Source organism: Nerophis lumbriciformis, linkage group LG33 (assembly GCF_033978685.3).
Source record: "Nerophis lumbriciformis linkage group LG33, RoL_Nlum_v2.1, whole genome shotgun sequence".
NCBI classification, from domain to species: Eukaryota; Metazoa; Chordata; class Actinopteri; order Syngnathiformes; family Syngnathidae; genus Nerophis; species Nerophis lumbriciformis.
Genome location: NC_084580.2, coordinates 4,066,804 through 4,089,848, shown reverse-complemented (window position 1 = coordinate 4,089,848; position 23,045 = coordinate 4,066,804). Strand labels below are relative to the sequence as shown.

At 40.4% G+C, this 23,045-nt stretch overlaps 2 protein-coding genes across 3 annotated transcripts in view; both read right to left on the bottom strand.

The window, feature by feature from the left end:
* The window catches only part of cltcl1 (clathrin, heavy chain-like 1), a 72,021-nt gene extending 68,750 nt beyond the window's left edge, over window positions 1-3,271 (bottom strand). The window contains exon 1 of the mRNA XM_061928881.1: window positions 2,871-3,271. Within this exon, the coding sequence (XP_061784865.1) occupies window positions 2,871-2,912 (42 nt within the window). The 5' untranslated portion in view covers window positions 2,913-3,271. The remainder of the gene's footprint in view (window positions 1-2,870) is intronic.
* Window positions 3,272-4,798: 1,527 nt separating this feature from the next.
* Window positions 4,799-6,641, bottom strand: LOC133575945 (E3 SUMO-protein ligase ZBED1-like). 2 transcript variants are annotated; one of them, XM_061928890.1, is made up of 4 exons: window positions 6,450-6,641; window positions 6,229-6,368; window positions 6,046-6,123; window positions 4,799-4,995 (listed from the first exon to the last, which is right to left on the bottom strand). In XM_061928890.1, exons 1-4 carry the CDS (start codon window positions 6,511-6,513, stop codon window positions 4,891-4,893), a joined length of 387 nt encoding a protein of 128 aa, XP_061784874.1. In that variant the 5' UTR covers window positions 6,514-6,641; the 3' UTR covers window positions 4,799-4,890. The 2 variants fall into 2 exon arrangements, with proteins under 2 accessions (XP_061784874.1, XP_061784873.1); XM_061928889.1 differs by lacking the exon at window positions 4,799-4,995 and having other exon boundaries at window positions 5,017-6,123.
* Window positions 6,642-23,045: the final 16,404 nt, after the last annotated feature.

Sequence of the window (23,045 nt, the reverse complement as noted above, 5' to 3'; positions counted from 1 at the left end):
TCTGGTGACTGAGCTTCCAATTTTTTTAAACGGAAAAACTACAGAATATTTTTTTTACACACTATAACTAGTTTCGTTTGAATTTGAGACCCCTGCTCTACGGTAAAGTTGTAACTTTTTGACGCTCTATGGAAAAGGATAATCTTGTTCGCCATGCTTCGCCCATGTCTAACAATAAACACCTAAGCGCTTCGAATTTCAGCATCTTCCATGTCTGACCTGTCTAGGTACAGTTTGAAAGCGATCGGATCATGAAATATCAAGGAGGAACAGGTTACAAAACAACACCTGGAAATGGCAAAAATCTGCAGAAAGTGACTTTTTTAAATAAATGTTTTGAAATTTAAAAATGTACATACAAGATGCAGAGTTGCAGGTTAACTGAATTAGGCACACAATTTATATTTATACAGTATATGGCAGTTTGAGACTAAATTACACACTGGTGGTACTGTTGCATGGTAAAAATCACTGTTTGGCCCGTAGACCATTAGCACATTTTTACTTTGGCCCTTGGAGACCATACATTTGGGCACCCCTGCTCTAAATTGTCCATAAGTGTGAATGTGAGTGTGAATTGTTGTATGTGTGTCCTATGATTGACTGGTGACCAGTCCAGTGTTTACCCTGCCTCTCATTCAAAGTGAACTAGGATAGACTCCAGCTCACCTTTGACGCTTACAGGTTTACATACACTTGTAACTCATGGCTGTTTTGAGTTCCAAATCATTTCTACAACTCTTGTTTTTTTTGTGATAGAGTGATTGGAGCACATACTTGTTGGTCACAAAAAACATTTATGAAGTGTGGTTCTTTTATGAATTTATTATGGGTCTACTGAAAATGTGACCAAATCTGCTGGGTCAAAAGTATACATACAGCAATGTTAATATTTGGTTACATGTACCTTGGCAAGTTTCTCTGCAATAAGGCGCTTTTGTTAGCCATCCACAAGCTTCTGGTTGAATTTTTGAGCACTCCTCTTGACAAAATTGGTGCAGTTCAGCTAAATGGGTTGGTTTTCTGACATGGACTTGTTTCTTCAGCATTGTCTACATGTCAGGACTTTGGGAAGGCCATTCTAAAACCTTCATTCTAGCCTGATTTAGCCATTCCTTTACCACTTCTGACATGTGTTTGGGGTCATTGTCCTGTTGGAACACCCAACTGCACTCCAGACCCAACTTCCGGGCTGATGATTTTAGGTTGTCCTGAAGAATTTGGAGGCAATCCTCCTATTTCATTGTCCCATTTACTCCCTGTGAAGCACCAGTTCCATTGGGAGCAAAACAGGCCCAGAGCATAATACTACCACCATCATGCTTGACGGTAGGTCTGGTGTTCCTGGGATTAAAGGCCTCACCTTTTCTCCTCCAAACATATTGCTGGGTATTGTGGACAAACGGCTACATTTTTGTTTCATCTGACCACATCACTTTCCTCCAGAAGGTCTTATCTTTGTCCATGTGATGCATTGCTGTATGTATACTTTTGACCCAGGAGATTTGGTCACACTTTCAGTAGACCCATAATAAATTCATAAGAGAAACAAACTTCATGAATGTGTGTTTGTGACCAGCAAGTATGTGCTCCAATCACTCTATCACAAAAAAATAAGAGTTGTAGAAATTATTGGAAACTCTAGACAGCCATGACATTATGTTCTTTACAAGTGTATGTAAACTTTTGAGCATGACTGTATATGATGCCAAGCCATCAGAGGTGGGTAGTAATGCGCTACATTTACTCCGTTACATCTACTTGAGTAACTTTTGGGATAAATTGTACTTCTAAGAGTAGTTTTAATACACACACACACACACACACACACATACAGAAACACCAATCAGAAGTGCACAGTGTGTTTACCATGAATTGATTAACGTTGAAAAACTTATTGGGGTGTTACCATTTAGTGGTCAATTGTACGGAATATGTACTGTACTGTGCAATCTACTAATACAAGTTTCAATCAATCAATCAATGAATGCCTACTGAGCCTATACGGTGCTGTTAAGTTATTGTGGCTCAATTTTCCTTAATTTTTTTTATTTTAATGTATTATTATTCAATATATAATATTGTTTTAGTTGCTTAAGAGATATCCCTGGCTCTGAATTTGCTCATTGCTATTTTTATGTTTTTGTGCATTATTTGTTGCCGTCATTAAACGAACAGGTTATTCATCAGTTACTCAGTACTTGACTAGTTTTTTCACAAAATACTTTAGACTTTTACTCAAGTAAATATTTGGGTGACTACTCCTTACTTTTACTTGAGTAATAAATCTCTAAAGTAACAGTACTCTTACTTGAGTACAATTTCTGGCTACTCTACCCACCTCTGCAGGAAATACATGGATGGCATTACTCTTTTTCATTTTTAACATAAAATGCCTTATTCCGTGATCCCTATGCTAGGATGTTGTTGCTAGTGCTATCCAAGCTGGTGAAGATACTGCTGCAGGACATGGCAACAACATTTGAGGACCATTCATGTCTCAGCTAGAGGGCGAACAGCTGAGCCCGGTCGCCGGCAAGTGTCAAAACATGGCAAGTGTCTGCACTGACGTCTGCAGTGCAAATGACAGGCGGCGTTTGTTTGTGTTATTTCCACCATACGACGCAGGTAAAGAAAACACGCTGTGGGTTTGCAGTGTTCAATTTCTCCAAGTCATCCTTGGCTAAAGCAGGCCTGTGGCTATATTGAGCAACAGCCCGCAGCGCTCTTTTTACATTCCCATTTAGAAGCGCCATGCAATGCCTGTGTGCACACGCAAGGGCGAGGAAGTGCAGCAAAAAAAAAAAAAAAAAAAAAAAAAAAAAAAAAAAGACGAGAAGAAAACATTTCGTGAAGCAATTTCTCCTTACCTGCAGATGTTCTTGGAATCGTATGGGCAGTATCTGGGCCATTCTGGACGGTTTTTTTTTGCTACGAGAGTCCTCTACTAGGAAGGAAAGGGGAAAGGGGGGCCAACAAGGAGGCTTTTGAGGTGCTCTTGTTTAGTGTCCAATCCCAAAACGTCCTCAAAAGTGGAATAAGATGGCCTTGGAGGAGATACGAGAGTGGACAGGTTGACGTCTCACTCTCCACCCGCTACTGATATTCCCATTCACTGCCCTCCTACGTCACTTCGGAGGCACAAGAAGCAAATCCGCCGAGAAAACTAGTCCACGACCGAGCTAATCACACTCGAGTCGTGTTTGCGTGTGTGTGTGGCTGTGACAGCTTCTTCTTTTTTGTTACCGTGGGATGAAATATACAATTGGAGGCAATCCTAGAAATGCAAGCCCCAAAAATGCACTGTCAGAAGTTTGGGGGTGGGTTTTCTCACGACTGTCAATGCAAAAAGAGCAGATGCGCGGTGTGTACCCTTCCGCTTCATACTAACTTTGATCTTACACACACACACACACACACACACCACATTGTCCTTTTAAAGGCAAATTATGCCACATCAATTAGTGTGTATTAAACAAATAAAAAAAAAAGTATAGCAAATATAATACTGACGTTTTAGACAGATAGCTTACTTACTACCCAAAATACTTCCTGTTATTAGCTTTCTGGTTAAGGTGGGCGTGGCTTATAATTACCCTTTCTTATTAGCCTAAGGCAGTGTTTTTCAACCTTTTTTGAGGCAAGGCACATTTTTTTCATAAACAAAATCCGGAGGCACACCACCAGCAGAAAACGTTCAAAAATGAAACTCCACCAGGTATTCGTGCCTTATTTTGAGTTTGTTGGTATTTTCTTGTATGTAGTGCTTTATTCTTGTCTTGCGCTGTTATTTTGGTGGCCCTTCCTGTTTTGTTGATGTTTACCTGTAGCAGTTTCATGTCTTCCTTTGAGCGCTATTCCCCGCACCTGCTTTGTGTTAGCAAGCAAGACTATTTAAGTTGTTGCTATCCTTCTGTGTGGGGACATTGTTGATTGCCAAGTCATGCCCATCCATCCATTTTCTACCGCTTGTCCCTTTTGGGGTCGCGGGGGGTGCTGGAGCCTATCTCAGCTGCATTCGGGCGGAACACCCTGGACAAGTCGCCACCTCATCACAGGGCCTCGCCAAGTCATGTACGGATGTAATTTGTGGACGTCTTCTCTGCTCCACACGCTGCAAGTTTTTGCTGTCGTCCAGCATTCTGTTTCTATTTACTTTGTAGCCAGTTCAGTTTTACTTTCGTTTTGCATAGCCATCCCTATGCTTCAATGCCTTTTCCTTTCCCTTTTGTTCATTTTTGGTTTAAGCGTTACATACCTTTTTACTAGTGATGGGTTAATGAGGCCTCATGAAGCGTTTCGACACATTGCAAAACTGTATTGATACTGTGTCGATACTGTGTCACTAAATACTGACATCTGCTGGACATTAAAAATCCCTACAGGCAACCTATGGACCGACTCAACTGACACTGATTTTATAGAATAGGATAGAATAGAAAGTACTTTATTGATCCCTGGGGGAAATTCAGCACCACATGACCTAGCATATACAATAATATAAATCAAGTCATTGTATTTAATTTAGGATTATTTCATATCTTCATTTAAATAAAAATATATTTGTATCTTTTTTAGATACAGTCAATAAATAATGTGAACATGTATCATAACATGGAAATCTAAGAGAACGTGTTGTGAATGATGATGCTTGTGGACTGGGATTTTGTTGTTTTTTTTACATATTTTTATTAAAAAAAAACAGTTTTTCCAATGTATTAAATTTTAGCCTATTTCTCTTCTTGGTTATTATTTCTCCGGCTGTAGAAGATACCCGCTCACATGGCACAGAGGAGGCGGGAGTGCAGAGGAAATGAAGTGATAGTTGGAAGAGGTTTGGGAAGGTGGTCTTCTGTTGGTCCCAGTATTTCAATGGGTCCTGGGACCTAGCTACATTTCCCTCTGCCAGGTAACGTTGGACCTCTTGTATGGCATCTGCAGTAGAGTTTTTTGTCTGCCTTCCCACTTCCATATCCAGATGTTTCCAAAGGTTATCTTAAAAACTAAAAATATGCATTTTATTACATGATTTCAAACAACAACAAACAAATAATGCTGAATAAATGCCTGAAGTGGGTGCAGACAGCTGTTCTGCAGATGGTCCTGGCAGGGCTCATTTGTGCGTCCGATGACAGACGCACATTCGGAACGTAGCCGAATGATGGCGTCATTCAATTTAAAAGAATTGCGGAACCCGAGTGATTTAAATCTGGGGTCAAGAAGTGTTGCTAGGGTCAACACACTTAATGACTCCATATTGGAAGCAGTGTCTGTGACTCGACGCTTCAAATTTTCATGGAGGTGTTTGGCTGCCTGTGTTTGCAAGGTTGAAGCACTATGCTCTAGTGCAACGTAGAGCATTTTCATCATCGGGATGACCTTTGACCCTGACACTCGCCTCTCCTCAGACAACTCCACTGTGGCTTGATGGAAAGGAGCAAGCACAATAAGTGTTTCTCCTATGATGTCAAACTCATCAGCTGTAAGTGGAGTCAAATCTGTTTTTAGAGAGGCCAGAGATACCCACACTGACTCCTTCTCATCATGTAGCCTTGACAGCATTTCATATGTGCTGTTCCAGCGTGTTGCCACCTCATAGATGAGTTTCAGGGTTGGCCGTCCCATCTGTTGCTGCACTTGAGCAAGCTTCTCCTTAGCTGTAGTGCTCGATCTGAAGTATGTGACAATGTGCCTAGCTTTGTGTCTGATGGATGCAAGTGTGGGGATCTGGTCACATGATTTTCTAACTAATAAATTAAGACTATGTGCAATGCAAATTGAGTGTCGAATTTGGAGCTGTCTAGTGGATGCAATCATGTTTGGTGCTTCGTCGGTCACAAAACACTTTACTTTATTAGTTATGGCCCAGTCCGCCATCATGCCCCTTTTGACCTGGGCCAAATTGTCAGCAGTGTGACTTTGTGGAAAGTATTGCACACCCAACACAGATGTACACAACTGCAAATTATCATTTATGTAGTGACAGGTAAGAGCCAAGTAAGCCTCCATGTTTACAGATGTCCACATGTCAGCTGTTATACTCACTGCCACAGCTTGCTGTACTTCCAATTTCACTCGTTCCCGTTCCTCCTCATATTTTTTCACCAGTATTTTTTTGATGGTCTGAAAATAACATCAAGTCAAACCAAAAGCAACTCAACGTATTCAATTTAAATATGAAATAAATTGGATGTATCAACTACAACTTTAGATAATTTCCACACAAACCTTTCTGGTAGGCAAAACATATGATGGCTCAAGGACCTGCACCAGTTCCCTGAACCCTTCACTCTCCACAATGCTGAGGGGCTGGCAGTCCGTCACAATGAAGTTCAGCAGAGCCTCATCCAGCATCTGCTTCCTGGTAGCTTGATGGTTAAAATTGAGGTAAAGAAGAAGGGTATTAATTCTCAAAAAAGAAACTGAGTAATTGTAGAATGGCTGTATACCTGAGTTTATCCTGGGTGTCTCTGGAACTTCATGTTCATGCCTGGCCCTATAATGCCTCAGCATTGAGGAGGTGGATTTGTTGACGTACGACAATTCTGTCGTACAAATGCGACATTTAACCTGCAGAAAATATGAATAGTAAACTAAGAATCATTTTGAAGAGATTTCTAATTCTAAAAGATCAAGTGGAAACTTTGAGAGAAGAGGATGAAACGACAAGGAAATGAACACAAATACCTCTGTTTCCGATATATGATCAAAATATTCCCACACGGCGGAACTCTTTCTTTTTCCATGAGTAGGCTGCTCCATGATCTCCGACGACGATAAATTAGAACTGACCAACGACAGAAGTGCGGGGATTCTGTTGGCAGCAGCATCTCGTTGACAGATGCGCTTCCTTATAAACACAGTTTGGCGCGCAGGTGTCAGTGCGACACAGTTCGCGTATCGGTCACGTGACTGGAACAGCTCATGATCGGTCACGTGACCGGAACAGCTCGTGTTCGGTCACGTGACTTTCTAAAAGCGATACGCGCACCGACACAGGGTTTCGCTCTATGAACTCGACGCATGCGCCGATGCATCGGTGTTGCCGGACCCATCACTACTTTTTACCTTTTGCATATTGAGTTCACGACAAACCGTCCCCATCTCACCCGACACCTTCCGACTTTTACAAAGCAATTAACTACCTGCTGCCACCTACCGACGTGGAGTATTACATGGTTACCCTGCCGAGCTCGACACAGCACAGACACTAAGGAACGGCAAATTATTTGCAGATTATAATTATTGATTTGCAAAAAATGTTTTTTGGACCAATTAGGTGAAGTTGCATAAATTCCCACGGCACACCAGCCAATATCTCACGGCACAGTGGTTGAAAAACACTGGCCTTAAGGGCACAATTTATTGTGACCTGAGAATTCTGCCTGGTGGCTTGTTATCTGCCTGGCAACAAGCGTCCATGCAAATAAGCGTTAATTTATATTTTTGAGTTATTTATATTTTTGAGTTATTTATATTTTTGAGTAATCATAATCCCCGAATGCAGCTGAGATAGGCTCCAGCACCCCCCGCGGTCCCAAAAGGGACAAGCGGTAGAAAATGGATGGATGGATGGATAATACATCCATCAGTTTTTATCCAGTTGCAGGTCATAGTGGGCACCCCACGCAGTCCAGCCCTGCACACGCTGGGTTTAAACCATTCATTCTCTACCGCTTGTCCCTTTCGGCGTGTTGGGGGTTGCTGGAGCCTATCCCAGCTGCACTCGGGCAGAAGGCAGAGTACACCCTGGACAAGTCGCCACCTCATCGCAGGGCCAACACAGATAGACAGACAACATTCACGCTCACATTTACACATATAGGCGTCGATCCCGAGCACCCACGGACGATGCCGGGCACCCACGTGGGATTGATAGCAAATTCTTTCTCACCACCAAGCAAAAACCGCACATGCTCAGAAAAGTAGCTTCAGATTTACCGCCCGTCCGATCACCCACTGGCAGAAATGTAGATTGGCGCCTATGCATTCACAAACTAAAGTTAAAAGTTAAAGTTAAAAGTTAAAGTTAAAGTACCAGTGATTGTCACACACACACTAGGTGTGGTGAAATGTGTCCTGCATTTGACCCATCCCCTTGTTCACCCCCTGGGAGGTGAGGGGAGCAGTGAGCACTAAGGCCACTTTAGTGTTGCCAATCAACCTATCTCCAGGTGCATGTCTTTGGAGGTGGGAGTAAGCTAGAGTGCCCGGAGAGAACCCACACAGTCACAGGGATAACATGCAAACTTCGCAAACTTCGGTGGAACCCCTGTTCCACCGTGCTGCCTGGGTTTAAACCAGCAACCTCAAATTCCCACTGAATTTGAGTTATAGAGGAACTGCACTTTTTGGGGAACTTTGTCTATCATTCCCAATCCTTATGTAAGATGAGAACGCATATAATGTTCTTCTTTTTTTATGCATTCTAACTAGTAAATAAATGCAAAAGTCCGCTAACAATTGAGCATGGGGATTCCTCTATTCTGTCTATAAAGCGCTTAAAAAACATCCAAACACTTCCATCAACGTTTTATATACACGCTGTAAGTATGTATATAATGTAGTAACATGCACATTCATAATAAGATGTAATATTTACGTATTTTTATCAATTTAATTTCACAAACGCGACTTGTCCAGGGTGTACCCCGCCTTCCGCCAGAATGTAGCTGAGATAGGCTCCAAAAGGGACAAGCGGTAGAAAATGGATGGATGGGCTTTACATTTGCATTTTCCTTTGACAGCATCACTGACTACTACTCACTGCAGACACCATGTGAGCCAACAAACATATTTAAACATCACTTACTGTACAATGTCTGCTGTCGCTGGGATGCAGACTGCTAGGATGTTTATATATTCCCGTTTGATGAAAAATGCCTTATAATCCTCGCAAAGAAAAAAGGGGGGTGAAACCAAAAGTCTTTTTGCGTCTTTCTCGCCATTGCGAGTCTAAATTGGCTGTCAAACTTGACCAACTTGTCGGATTATGTCCTCATCCTTCTACTATGAGAGGCATTATTTACAATGTGGAATAAACTTTCACGAGCGCCGAAGCGAGGAAACAGCTCACCAGCAGCACAATCTCGTTAGCTCTCTGTGATCATGGTGCCGCTAAAAATAGTTTGTCTACGTTAGTGCTTATAATAACAATTATCACCAATACTTAATATTCAGGTCACAAAATGTCAATGGAATATTGTTGGTGGTGTTTGGAAGGTTTTTTAGAGGACTATATGGGCGAAATGGAGGACATCCCATTGACTCTGTTGTAAACTGACTTTTATTTACATTTATTTACGAATTACAATGCATTAAAAAAAAAAAAAGCATTTGTGTTCTCGTCTCTCATAAAGATTGACTAAACAAATGTAGTTACCCTTCAAGTCAAGCAGCGCTAGCCAATCAAATAAATGCAATGGGCTGTCAACTCATCGTCCAACACGGTTCCTAACCCGTCAGGAAGTGAGGTTTACACAACATACTACAGTATTGCACACATTGCACATTAACTAGCACTATGTCACCCACCTGTTATAGGCTCCATCAGATTATGTCAGTGTTTTTCAACCTTTTTTGAGCCAAGGCACATTTTTTGCTTTGAAAAAATGCGGAGGCACACCACCAGCAGAAATCATTAAAAAACGAAACTCAGTTGACAGTAAAAAGTTGTTGTCGCAATTGTTGGATATGACTTTAAATCATAACCAACTATGCATCACTATAGCTCTTGTCTCAAAGTAGGTGTACTGTCACCACCTGTCACATCACACTCTGACTTATTTGGACTTTTTTGCTGTTTTCCTGTGTATAGTGTTTACTTCTTGTCATGCGCTCCTATTTTGGTGTTTTTTTCTCTTATTTTTGGTATTTTCCTGTAGCAGTTTCATGTCTTTCTTTGAGCGATATTTCTCGCATCTACTTTGTTTTAGCAATTAAGAATATTTCAGTTGTTTTTATCCTTCTTTGTGGGGGCATTGTTGATTGTCATGTCATGTACATTGTCTTTGCTCCACAGTCAGTCTTTGCTGTTGTCCAGCATCCTGTTTTTGTTTACTTTGTAGCCGGTTCAGTTTTAGTTTCATTCTACATAGCCTTCCCTAAGCTTCAATGCCTTTTCTTAGGGGCACTCACCTTTTTTTAATTTTTGGTTTAAGCATTAGATACCTTTTTACCTGCATTCTGCCTCCCGCTGTTTCCCACATCTACAAAGCAATTAGCTACCGGCTGCCACCTACTGATATGGAAGAGTATTACACGGTTACTCTGCCGAGCTCTAGACAGCACCGACACTCAACAACAACACATCATTTGCAGACTATAATTACTGGTTTGCAAAAAATATTTTTAACCCATATAGGTGAAATTAGAGAATCTCCCACGGCACACCAGACTGTATCTCACGGCACACTAGTGTGCCGCGACACAGTGGTTGAAAAACACTGGGTTATGTCATAGATAACAGAAGAATAGATGAAAGTGAACATCATTGAGATTAAATTAGGGGTCTGCTTTGAGCAACACTTTAAAACAGAATCAGAATCAGAAATACTTTAATAACCCCCGAGGGGAAATTAAGATTTTAAACACAATCCCATTCAAGATCAGACAAACATTACAGGGAGACAGAACAGGATCGCTGACGGGTCTGCCAACTCCCGGCACCCCTTACAAAAAAGGTGAGAAATAGGTAAACGCTGGGGAGAGAGAAAAATATTCAGTCTAAGCCCGGGCCCCTGGAGGAGGGGTCCAGACTGAGGGCAAGGAGAACAAAACTCATAGCCATAGCACAAATAAACATGTGTGTAAGAGCGAAACATCAAACAACACAAAGGACATTAAATACATTAAAAGAGCAGAGCTGATGCAATCAGCCACTTCTACACACAGCCAGAGAAGTAAAACAACAACAAAAAAACCATATACACTGTGGTGGCCTCTGCGGTGTTCCACGCCATCGTCTGCTGGAGTGGGGGGAGCAAGGCCAGAGACAGGAGCAGACCCAACAAAGCAACCAAGAGAGCCGACTCAACCCTCGGCCGCCCACCAACTCTCGGCCAGTGTCCAGTCCGCATAGATGAGCGAGGATACGTCTAAGGAGACCGAGGTGTCTGATACCTGCTCATTCAGCCAAGACACTGTGAAGCTTGTCCGTCCCGGCGCTCAGCGCCAGCTCCGCAGCCCTATTTCTTCATCCGCATCTCTTCCAGTCTCTCCAAACGGACTTTGGCGTGGCAGAGACCCAGCAGCTGGTCTCCATAGACAAAAGGCTCCCGGGAGGCAGATCCAGAAGTTCACAAAAAAGCACCGCAGAAATCACGAAAGTGCCACCCCTTGTCACACAGTCCCAAAGGGTCCCAAACCAAAAGGCAAAAAAAAAACCACATGAAAACAAGAGGGAAACATCAGAATCTGATTTTGATTCTGATTGTGATTCTGATTAAAAGAAGCTGAAAATGAGTCAGAATGGCCCACAGGATGTAAACAGAGCAGTTCTAATCAAAGGGAACACTGTGAGGCACCAGAGCAGCATAATGAACTTTCAAGTTCCTCAACTGGAAGTTACGCTGTGTGTGAGAGAGGAATTAATTAGGGGTTCTGTCAGCTTTTAGAGGGAAAGTGACATGTTTATGACACACATTTGTACCTTTACAAGGTTAAAAACTCAAACTGAATCAAAGCATTTGTTTTTCTGCATGAAGAATGCATCGTGTCTTTGTGAAAAGTGTGAAATGCAAATGTAATACAATTACAAAATTGGTAATTTATTCATTTAGTCAAATTTTGCCCAACCACTGGTGCCTTTTCCTGCGATATACTGTATGTTTTATCAATGGTGATAACAGGATGTTATAGAACTCCGGTCTGCTGGCTTATACAGTACTGTACGTCATGCCAGCAGAATTCTTCACACTCGGCTGCCAAATTGCAGGGTCTCCAGGAAGTTATTCAATTGTGCATTTATACTGTGGCAGCTACACAACACACTCCTAAAGAAACATTAAGCTGTGCTTTTAACTAAACAGAGTGGAACGCAACAGTACTTCAGTGTTACTGAAAGTGGCTGGATCATTTCATGAAGCTGATTTATCTGCTTGTGTGTTTATTTACAGCGTCACTTCCTGACCTCTTTGCTGTCTAAGCTCTCCTTCCCTGATTTACATCTGTTTATTTGCCAACTCTTCATTTACCCAAGGTGATTCATCCCAACTAGGATTGATGTAATAAAGAGCAGGATGTGTTTACTTAAGAAGAGTTGTATTGTTGGATATAGTTGGGTGACCAAAGTACAGCCAAGTTTTGTTGGTGGCAGCATATTGTCAGAAAAAGAACATTTAAAACGGCAAAAATGTTAAAAAAAAAAACCCCACCAAAAAACACAAAATTAAATGAGTTGAGTTGAGTTGAGTTTGAGTTTATTTCGAACATGCAAGCATACAGCATGATACATCACCATCTCCAGTTTCTCTTTTCAACATGTTCGAAAAGGAGTAGGAAGAAGCAGAGCTTATTTAATCCTACCCCTTTTCTTTTACATAACAGTTGCTAAAAACTTTTGTTCACTTCCTGTTCTCAATTTATTCACAATATACTCCATAAGTAATCACAATAAAAATAAGTAAATAAATAATAATTGGTGAAGTAAGTTACATTTCATATGATGAGATAGTAAGATTATTTTGAGAGTGAAAGAATGAAAGAATGGATGAATTAAATACATTCAGAATGTTTATCATGGTTCTTCTTCTTTGTACTTTGTAAACACTTTAAGTTTGAAGAGTTTCTTGAAGTGGATCATATTAGTACATTGTTTGATTGCTTTGCTTAATCCATTCCATAATTTAATTCCATATACTGATATACTGAAGGTCTTAAGTGTTGTACGTGCGTACAAATGTTTTAAAATTAATTTCTCTCTAAGATTATATTTCTCCTCTTTTTTTGAGAATAATTGTTGTATATTCTTGGGTAGCAGGTTATAGTTTGCTTTGTGTATAATCTTAGCTGTTTGCAAATTCACTATGTCGTGGAATTTCAATATTTCTCATTCAATAAATAAAGGATTTGTATGTTCTCTATATCCAACATTATGTATTATTCTAACTGATCTTTTTTGTAACACCGTTAATGAATGAAGTGTACTTTTGTAATTATTTCCCCATATTTCTACACAGTAACTCAGATATGGTAACACTAGTGAGCAGTAGAGAATATGAAGTGATTTTTTGTCTAGAACATGTTTTGCTTTATTCATTATTGACGTGTTTCTTGCTACTTTATGTTGTATATTTTTTACGTGAGATTTCCAGTTCAATTTATCATCAATCATTATACCTAGAAATTTGGTTTCATTTACTCTTTCAATTTCTATTCCGTCTATTTGTATTTGTGTTTGACTTTCTCTTCTACTGTTACCAAATAGCATTATTTTAATTTTACTGAGATTCAACGATAGTCTGTTTTTGTCAAAGCATCTTTTTAATTTGTTAATTTCTTCTGTTATTATTTGTAGTATCTTCTGTGTGTTCTCTCCTGAACAAAATGCTGTTGTATCATCCGCAAATAATACTAACTTTAAATCTTTTGTAACTTTACAAATGTCATTTATATAGAGATTGAATAATTTCGGTCCTAGTATTGATCCCTGAGGTACACCACAGGATATATTCAGCGTTGTAGACGTGTATTCGCCTAGCTTCACGTATTGTTTCCTGTTCATTAGATAACTTCTTATCCAGTTTAAGGCTAACCCTATGATGCCATATCGTTCTAGTTTTTTGATTAAAATATTGTGATTAATTGTGTCAAATGCTTTAGTTAGATCCATAAAAACTGCTGTCGCACATTTTTTACTATCTATTGCATTGGTAATTTCTTCTGTAATTTCAATTAAAGCCATCGAAGTTGAAACATTAGCTCTATATCCATATTGGTTCTCTTCGAGTATTCTATTTTTATTTATGAAACTCTCTAATCTGTTATTGAACAGTTTTTCAATGATTTTAGAAAATTGTGGAAGTAAAGAAACAGGTCTATAGTTTGTAAATTGATGTTTGTCGCCAGTCTTGTAAATTGGTGCAACTTTAGCTATTTTCATTTTGTTTGGAAATTTACCTGTTTGAAATGATAGGTTACTAATATACATTAATGGTCCTGAGATCTCTTCAATAACCTTTTTTATCGTTTCCATATCAATTCCGTTACAATCAGTAGAAGTCTTAGATTTACATTTTTTCACAATTGTAACTATTTCCTGAATGTAAATGTAATGCGAAAAAGCGGAAATTTTAAAACTAAAAGCTGCTAATAATACACCATGTCACCTACACCACAAAGCTGACACAAAGTTTGGTCTTTAAATATAATATCTGTTTTTTATGGAGGTTAATTTGTGTCTTTACTACAAAATCCTTTTTTGACACTGTATTTATGTAACAGAATTTATTGCATTTGAATTTTGTGAAGTGATTTTTTTTTTACAACAAATTATGCTGACAATTTAAATTTTGTTTGAAAATTCAGTGTATAAAAAAATCAATGTATAAAAATTCAGTGTATAATATGCAAATCGTAAAACAAAACAATGTATAAAAATTCATTGTATACAAAATCAGTGTAAAAAAATCAGTGTATAGAAATTCAGTGCAAAAAAAAATGTAGTGCTGAAAAATTAAATGTCGAAAAATTCGCAGCTTCAAAAAACAAGACTCACTTCCGGTAAATTAAGACTGAAGCGATCCATCCTGTCCAGCCAATGGGATGTCACGTTTTAAGTCATGTGACACGGGTCTTGCAAAACAGGATAAAAAAGGCAGATCGGACGTGCCCTAAACACCTCCCTAGGGAGGCGTTTGGGTGGCATCCTGACCAGATGCCCAAACCACCTCATCTGGCTCCTCTCGATGTGGAGGAGCATCGGCTTTACTTTGAGCTCCTCCTGGATGACAGAGCTTCTCACCCTATCTCTAAGGGAGAACCCCGCCACCCGGCGGAGAAAACTAATTTCTGCCGCTTGTACCCGTGCTCTTGTCCTTTCGGTCATAACCCAAAGCTCATGACCATAGATGAGGATGGGAACGTAGATCGACCGGTAAATTGAGAGCTTTGCCTTCCGGCTAAGCTCCTTCTTCATCACAACGGATCGATACAGCATCCGCATTACTGAAGACGGTGCACCAATGCGCCTGTCGATCTCACGATCCACTCTTCCCTCACTTGTGAACAAGACTCTGAGGTACTTGAACTCCTCCACATGGGACAAGATCTCCTCCCCAACTTGGAGTTGGCACTCCACCCTTTCCCGGGCGAGAACCATGGACTCGGACTTGGAGGTGTTGATTCTCATCCCAGTCGCTTCACACTCGGCTACAAACCGATCCAGTGAGAGCTGAAGATCCTGGCCAGATGAAGCCATCAGGACCACATCATCTGCAAAAAGCAGAGACCTAATCCTGCAGCCACCAAACTGGATCCCCTCAATGCCCTGACTGCACCTAGAAATGTTGTCCATAAAAGTTATGAACAGAATCGGTGAGAAAGGGCAGCCTTGGCGGAGTCCAACCTTCACTGGAAATGGGTCCAACTTACTGCCAGTAATGCGGACTAAGCATTACAAACAGGAAACAGCTCACCAGCAGCACAATCTCGTTAGCTCTCTGTGATCATGGTGCCGCTAAAAATAGTTTGTCTACGTTAGTGCTTATAATAACAATTATCACCAATACTTAATATTCAGGTCACAAAATGTCAATGGAATATTGTTGGTGGTGTTTGGAAGGTTTTTTAGAGGACTATATGGGCGAAATGGAGGACATCCCATTGACTCTGTTGTAAACTGACTTTTATTTACATTTATTTACGAATTACAATGCATTAAAAAAAAAAAAAGCATTTGTGTTCTCGTCTCTCATAAAGATTGACTAAACAAATGTAGTTACCCTTCAAGTCAAGCAGCGCTAGCCAATCAAATAAATGCAATGGGCTGTCAACTCATCGTCCAACACGGTTCCTAACCCGTCAGGAAGTGAGGTTTACACAACATACTACAGTATTGCACACATTGCACATTAACTAGCACTATGTCACCCACCTGTTATAGGCTCCATCAGATTATGTCAGTGTTTTTCAACCTTTTTTGAGCCAAGGCACATTTTTTGCTTTGAAAAAATGCGGAGGCACACCACCAGCAGAAATCATTAAAAAACGAAACTCAGTTGACAGTAAAAAGTTGTTGTCGCAATTGTTGGATATGACTTTAAATCATAACCAACTATGCATCACTATAGCTCTTGTCTCAAAGTAGGTGTACTGTCACCACCTGTCACATCACACTCTGACTTATTTGGACTTTTTTGCTGTTTTCCTGTGTATAGTGTTTACTTCTTGTCATGCGCTCCTATTTTGGTGTTTTTTTCTCTTATTTTTGGTATTTTCCTGTAGCAGTTTCATGTCTTTCTTTGAGCGATATTTCTCGCATCTACTTTGTTTTAGCAATTAAGAATATTTCAGTTGTTTTTATCCTTCTTTGTGGGGGCATTGTTGATTGTCATGTCATGTACATTGTCTTTGCTCCACAGTCAGTCTTTGCTGTTGTCCAGCATCCTGTTTTTGTTTACTTTGTAGCCGGTTCAGTTTTAGTTTCATTCTACATAGCCTTCCCTAAGCTTCAATGCCTTTTCTTAGGGGCACTCACCTTTTTTTAATTTTTGGTTTAAGCATTAGATACCTTTTTACCTGCATTCTGCCTCCCGCTGTTTCCCACATCTACAAAGCAATTAGCTACCGGCTGCCACCTACTGATATGGAAGAGTATTACACGGTTACTCTGCCGAGCTCTAGACAGCACCGACACTCAACAACAACACATCATTTGCAGACTATAATTACTGGTTTGCAAAAAATATTTTTAACCCATATAGGTGAAATTAGAGAATCTCCCACGGCACACCAGACTGTATCTCACGGCACACTAGTGTGCCGCGACACAGTGGTTGAAAAACACTGGGTTATGTCATAGATAACAGAAGAATAGATGAAAGTGAACATCATTGAGATTAAATTAGGGGTCTGCTTTGAGCAACACTTTAAAACAGAATCAGAATCAGAAATACTTTAATAACCCCCGAGGGGAAATTAAGATTTTAAACACAATCCCATTCAAGATCAGACAAACATTACAGGGAGACAGAACAGGATCGCTGACGGGTCTGCCAACTCCCGGCACCCCTTACAAAAAAGGTGAGAAATAGGTAAACGCTGGGGAGAGAGAAAAATATTCAGTCTAAGCCCGGGCCCCTGGAGGAGGGGTCCAGACTGAGGGCAAGGAGAACAAAACTCATAGCCATAGCACAAATAAACATGTGTGTAAGAGCGAAACATCAAACAACACAAAGGACATTAAATACATTAAAAGAGCAGAGCTGATGCAATCAGCCACTTCTACACACAGCCAGAGAAGTAAAACAACAACAAAAAAACCATATACACTGTGGTGGCCTCTGCGGTGTTCCACGCCATCGTCTGCTGGAGTGGGGGGAGCAAGGCCAGAGACAGGAGCAGACCCAACAAAGCAACCAAGAGAGCCGACTCAACCCTCGGCCGCCCACCAACTCTCGGCCAGTGTCCAGTCCGCATAGATGAGCGAGGATACGTCTAAGGAGACCGAGGTGTCTGATACCTGCTCATTCAGCCAAGACACTGTGAAGCTTGTCCGTCCCGGCGCTCAGCGCCAGCTCCGCAGCCCTATTTCTTCATCCGCATCTCTTCCAGTCTCTCCAAACGGACTTTGGCGTGGCAGAGACCCAGCAGCTGGTCTCCATAGACAAAAGGCTCCCGGGAGGCAGATCCAGAAGTTCACAAAAAAGCACCGCAGAAATCACGAAAGTGCCACCCCTTGTCACACAGTCCCAAAGGGTCCCAAACCAAAAGGCAAAAAAAAAACCACATGAAAACAAGAGGGAAACATCAGAATCTGATTTTGATTCTGATTGTGATTCTGATTAAAAGAAGCTGAAAATGAGTCAGAATGGCCCACAGGATGTAAACAGAGCAGTTCTAATCAAAGGGAACACTGTGAGGCACCAGAGCAGCATAATGAACTTTCAAGTTCCTCAACTGGAAGTTACGCTGTGTGTGAGAGAGGAATTAATTAGGGGTTCTGTCAGCTTTTAGAGGGAAAGTGACATGTTTATGACACACATTTGTACCTTTACAAGGTTAAAAACTCAAACTGAATCAAAGCATTTGTTTTTCTGCATGAAGAATGCATCGTGTCTTTGTGAAAAGTGTGAAATGCAAATGTAATACAATTACAAAATTGGTAATTTATTCATTTAGTCAAATTTTGCCCAACCACTGGTGCCTTTTCCTGCGATATACTGTATGTTTTATCAATGGTGATAACAGGATGTTATAGAACTCCGGTCTGCTGGCTTATACAGTACTGTACGTCATGCCAGCAGAATTCTTCACACTCGGCTGCCAAATTGCAGGGTCTCCAGGAAGTTATTCAATTGTGCATTTATACTGTGGCAGCTACACAACACACTCCTAAAGAAACATTAAGCTGTGCTTTTAACTAAACAGAGTGGAACGCAACAGTACTTCAGTGTTACTGAAAGTGGCTGGATCATTTCATGAAGCTGATTTATCTGCTTGTGTGTTTATTTACAGCGTCACTTCCTGACCTCTTTGCTGTCTAAGCTCTCCTTCCCTGATTTACATCTGTTTATTTGCCAACTCTTCATTTACCCAAGGTGATTCATCCCAACTAGGATTGATGTAATAAAGAGCAGGATGTGTTTACTTAAGAAGAGTTGTATTGTTGGATATAGTTGGGTGACCAAAGTACAGCCAAGTTTTGTTGGTGGCAGCATATTGTCAGAAAAAGAACATTTAAAACGGCAAAAATGTTAAAAAAAAAAACCCCACCAAAAAACACAAAATTAAATGAGTTGAGTTGAGTTGAGTTTGAGTTTATTTCGAACATGCAAGCATACAGCATGATACATCACCATCTCCAGTTTCTCTTTTCAACATGTTCGAAAAGGAGTAGGAAGAAGCAGAGCTTATTTAATCCTACCCCTTTTCTTTTACATAACAGTTGCTAAAAACTTTTGTTCACTTCCTGTTCTCAATTTATTCACAATATACTCCATAAGTAATCACAATAAAAATAAGTAAATAAATAATAATTGGTGAAGTAAGTTACATTTCATATGATGAGATAGTAAGATTATTTTGAGAGTGAAAGAATGAAAGAATGGATGAATTAAATACATTCAGAATGTTTATCATGGTTCTTCTTCTTTGTACTTTGTAAACACTTTAAGTTTGAAGAGTTTCTTGAAGTGGATCATATTAGTACATTGTTTGATTGCTTTGCTTAATCCATTCCATAATTTAATTCCATATACTGATATACTGAAGGTCTTAAGTGTTGTACGTGCGTACAAATGTTTTAAAATTAATTTCTCTCTAAGATTATATTTCTCCTCTTTTTTTGAGAATAATTGTTGTATATTCTTGGGTAGCAGGTTATAGTTTGCTTTGTGTATAATCTTAGCTGTTTGCAAATTCACTATGTCGTGGAATTTCAATATTTCTCATTCAATAAATAAAGGATTTGTATGTTCTCTATATCCAACATTATGTATTATTCTAACTGATCTTTTTTGTAACACCGTTAATGAATGAAGTGTACTTTTGTAATTATTTCCCCATATTTCTACACAGTAACTCAGATATGGTAACACTAGTGAGCAGTAGAGAATATGAAGTGATTTTTTGTCTAGAACATGTTTTGCTTTATTCATTATTGACGTGTTTCTTGCTACTTTATGTTGTATATTTTTTACGTGAGATTTCCAGTTCAATTTATCATCAATCATTATACCTAGAAATTTGGTTTCATTTACTCTTTCAATTTCTATTCCGTCTATTTGTATTTGTGTTTGACTTTCTCTTCTACTGTTACCAAATAGCATTATTTTAATTTTACTGAGATTCAACGATAGTCTGTTTTTGTCAAAGCATCTTTTTAATTTGTTAATTTCTTCTGTTATTATTTGTAGTATCTTCTGTGTGTTCTCTCCTGAACAAAATGCTGTTGTATCATCCGCAAATAATACTAACTTTAAATCTTTTGTAACTTTACAAATGTCATTTATATAGAGATTGAATAATTTCGGTCCTAGTATTGATCCCTGAGGTACACCACAGGATATATTCAGCGTTGTAGACGTGTATTCGCCTAGCTTCACGTATTGTTTCCTGTTCATTAGATAACTTCTTATCCAGTTTAAGGCTAACCCTCTGATGCCATATCGTTCTAGTTTTTTGATTAAAATATTGTGATTAATTGTGTCAAATGCTTTAGTTAGATCCATAAAAACTGCTGTCGCACATTTTTTACTATCTATTGCATTGGTAATTTCTTCTGTAATTTCAATTAAAGCCATCGAAGTTGAAACATTAGCTCTATATCCATATTGGTTCTCTTCGAGTATTCTATTTTTATTTATGAAACTCTCTAATCTGTTATTGAACAGTTTTTCAATGATTTTAGAAAATTGTGGAAGTAAAGAAACAGGTCTATAGTTTGTAAATTGATGTTTGTCGCCAGTCTTGTAAATTGGTGCAACTTTAGCTATTTTCATTTTGTTTGGAAATTTACCTGTTTGAAATGATAGGTTACTAATATACATTAATGGTCCTGAGATCTCTTCAATAACCTTTTTTATCGTTTCCATATCAATTCCGTTACAATCAGTAGAAGTCTTAGATTTACATTTTTTCACAATTGTAACTATTTCCTGAATGTAAATGTAATGCGAAAAAGCGGAAATTTTAAAACTAAAAGCTGCTAATAATACACCATGTCACCTACACCACAAAGCTGACACAAAGTTTGGTCTTTAAATATAATATCTGTTTTTTATGGAGGTTAATTTGTGTCTTTACTACAAAATCCTTTTTTGACACTGTATTTATGTAACAGAATTTATTGCATTTGAATTTTGTGAAGTGATTTTTTTTTTACAACAAATTATGCTGACAATTTAAATTTTGTTTGAAAATTCAGTGTATAAAAAAATCAATGTATAAAAATTCAGTGTATAATATGCAAATCGTAAAACAAAACAATGTATAAAAATTCATTGTATACAAAATCAGTGTAAAAAAATCAGTGTATAGAAATTCAGTGCAAAAAAAAATGTAGTGCTGAAAAATTAAATGTCGAAAAATTCGCAGCTTCAAAAAACAAGACTCACTTCCGGTAAATTAAGACTGAAGCGATCCATCCTGTCCAGCCAATGGGATGTCACGTTTTAAGTCATGTGACACGGGTCTTGCAAAACAGGATAAAAAAGGCAGATCGGACGTGCCCTAAACACCTCCCTAGGGAGGCGTTTGGGTGGCATCCTGACCAGATGCCCAAACCACCTCATCTGGCTCCTCTCGATGTGGAGGAGCATCGGCTTTACTTTGAGCTCCTCCTGGATGACAGAGCTTCTCACCCTATCTCTAAGGGAGAACCCCGCCACCCGGCGGAGAAAACTAATTTCTGCCGCTTGTACCCGTGCTCTTGTCCTTTCGGTCATAACCCAAAGCTCATGACCATAGATGAGGATGGGAACGTAGATCGACCGGTAAATTGAGAGCTTTGCCTTCCGGCTAAGCTCCTTCTTCATCACAACGGATCGATACAGCATCCGCATTACTGAAGACGGTGCACCAATGCGCCTGTCGATCTCACGATCCACTCTTCCCTCACTTGTGAACAAGACTCTGAGGTACTTGAACTCCTCCACATGGGACAAGATCTCCTCCCCAACTTGGAGTTGGCACTCCACCCTTTCCCGGGCGAGAACCATGGACTCGGACTTGGAGGTGTTGATTCTCATCCCAGTCGCTTCACACTCGGCTACAAACCGATCCAGTGAGAGCTGAAGATCCTGGCCAGATGAAGCCATCAGGACCACATCATCTGCAAAAAGCAGAGACCTAATCCTGCAGCCACCAAACTGGATCCCCTCAATGCCCTGACTGCACCTAGAAATGTTGTCCATAAAAGTTATGAACAGAATCGGTGAGAAAGGGCAGCCTTGGCGGAGTCCAACCTTCACTGGAAATGGGTCCAACTTACTGCCAGTAATGCGGACTAAGCTCTGACACTGATCATACAGGGAGCGGAGCGCCATAATCAGACAGTCCGATACCCCATACTCTCTGAGCACTCCCCACAGGACTTCCTGGGGGACACAGTCGAATGCCTTCTCCAAGTCCACAAAGCACATGTAGACTGGTTGGGCAAACTCCCATGCACCCTCAAGGACTCTGCCGAGAGTATAAAGCTGGTCTCCCGTTCCACGACCAGGACGAAAACCACACTGTTCCTCCTGAATCCGAGGTTCGACTATCCGGCAAAGCCTCCTCTCCAGTACACATGAATAGACCTTACCGGGAAGGCTGAGGAGTGTGATCCCGCGATAGTTGGAGCACGCCCTCCGATTCCCCTTCTTAAAGAGAGGAACCACCACCCTGGTCTGCCAATCCACAGGTACCGCCCCCAATGTCCATGCAATGTTGCAGAGTCTTGTCAACCAACACAGCCCCACAGCATCTAGAGCCTTAAGGAACTTCGGGCGGATCTCATCCACCCCTGGGGCCTTGCCACCGAGGAGCTTTTTAACTATCTCGGCAACCTCAGCCCCAGAAATAGGAGAGCCCACAACAGATTTCCCAGGCACTGCTTCCTCATAGGAAGACGTGTTGGTGGGATTGAGGAGGTCTTCGAAGTATTCCCTCCACTGATCCACAACAGCCGCAGTAGAGGTCAGCAGCACTCCATCCTCACTATACACGGTATTGACTGTGCACTGCTTCCCCTTCCTGAGGCGGCGGATGGTGGTCCAGAATCGCTTCGAAGCCGTACGGAAGTCGTTTTCCATGGCTTCCTCGAACTCCTCCCATGTCCGAGTTTTTGCCCCCGCGACCGCTGACGCCGCACACCGCTTGACCTGTTGGTACCTGTCCACTGC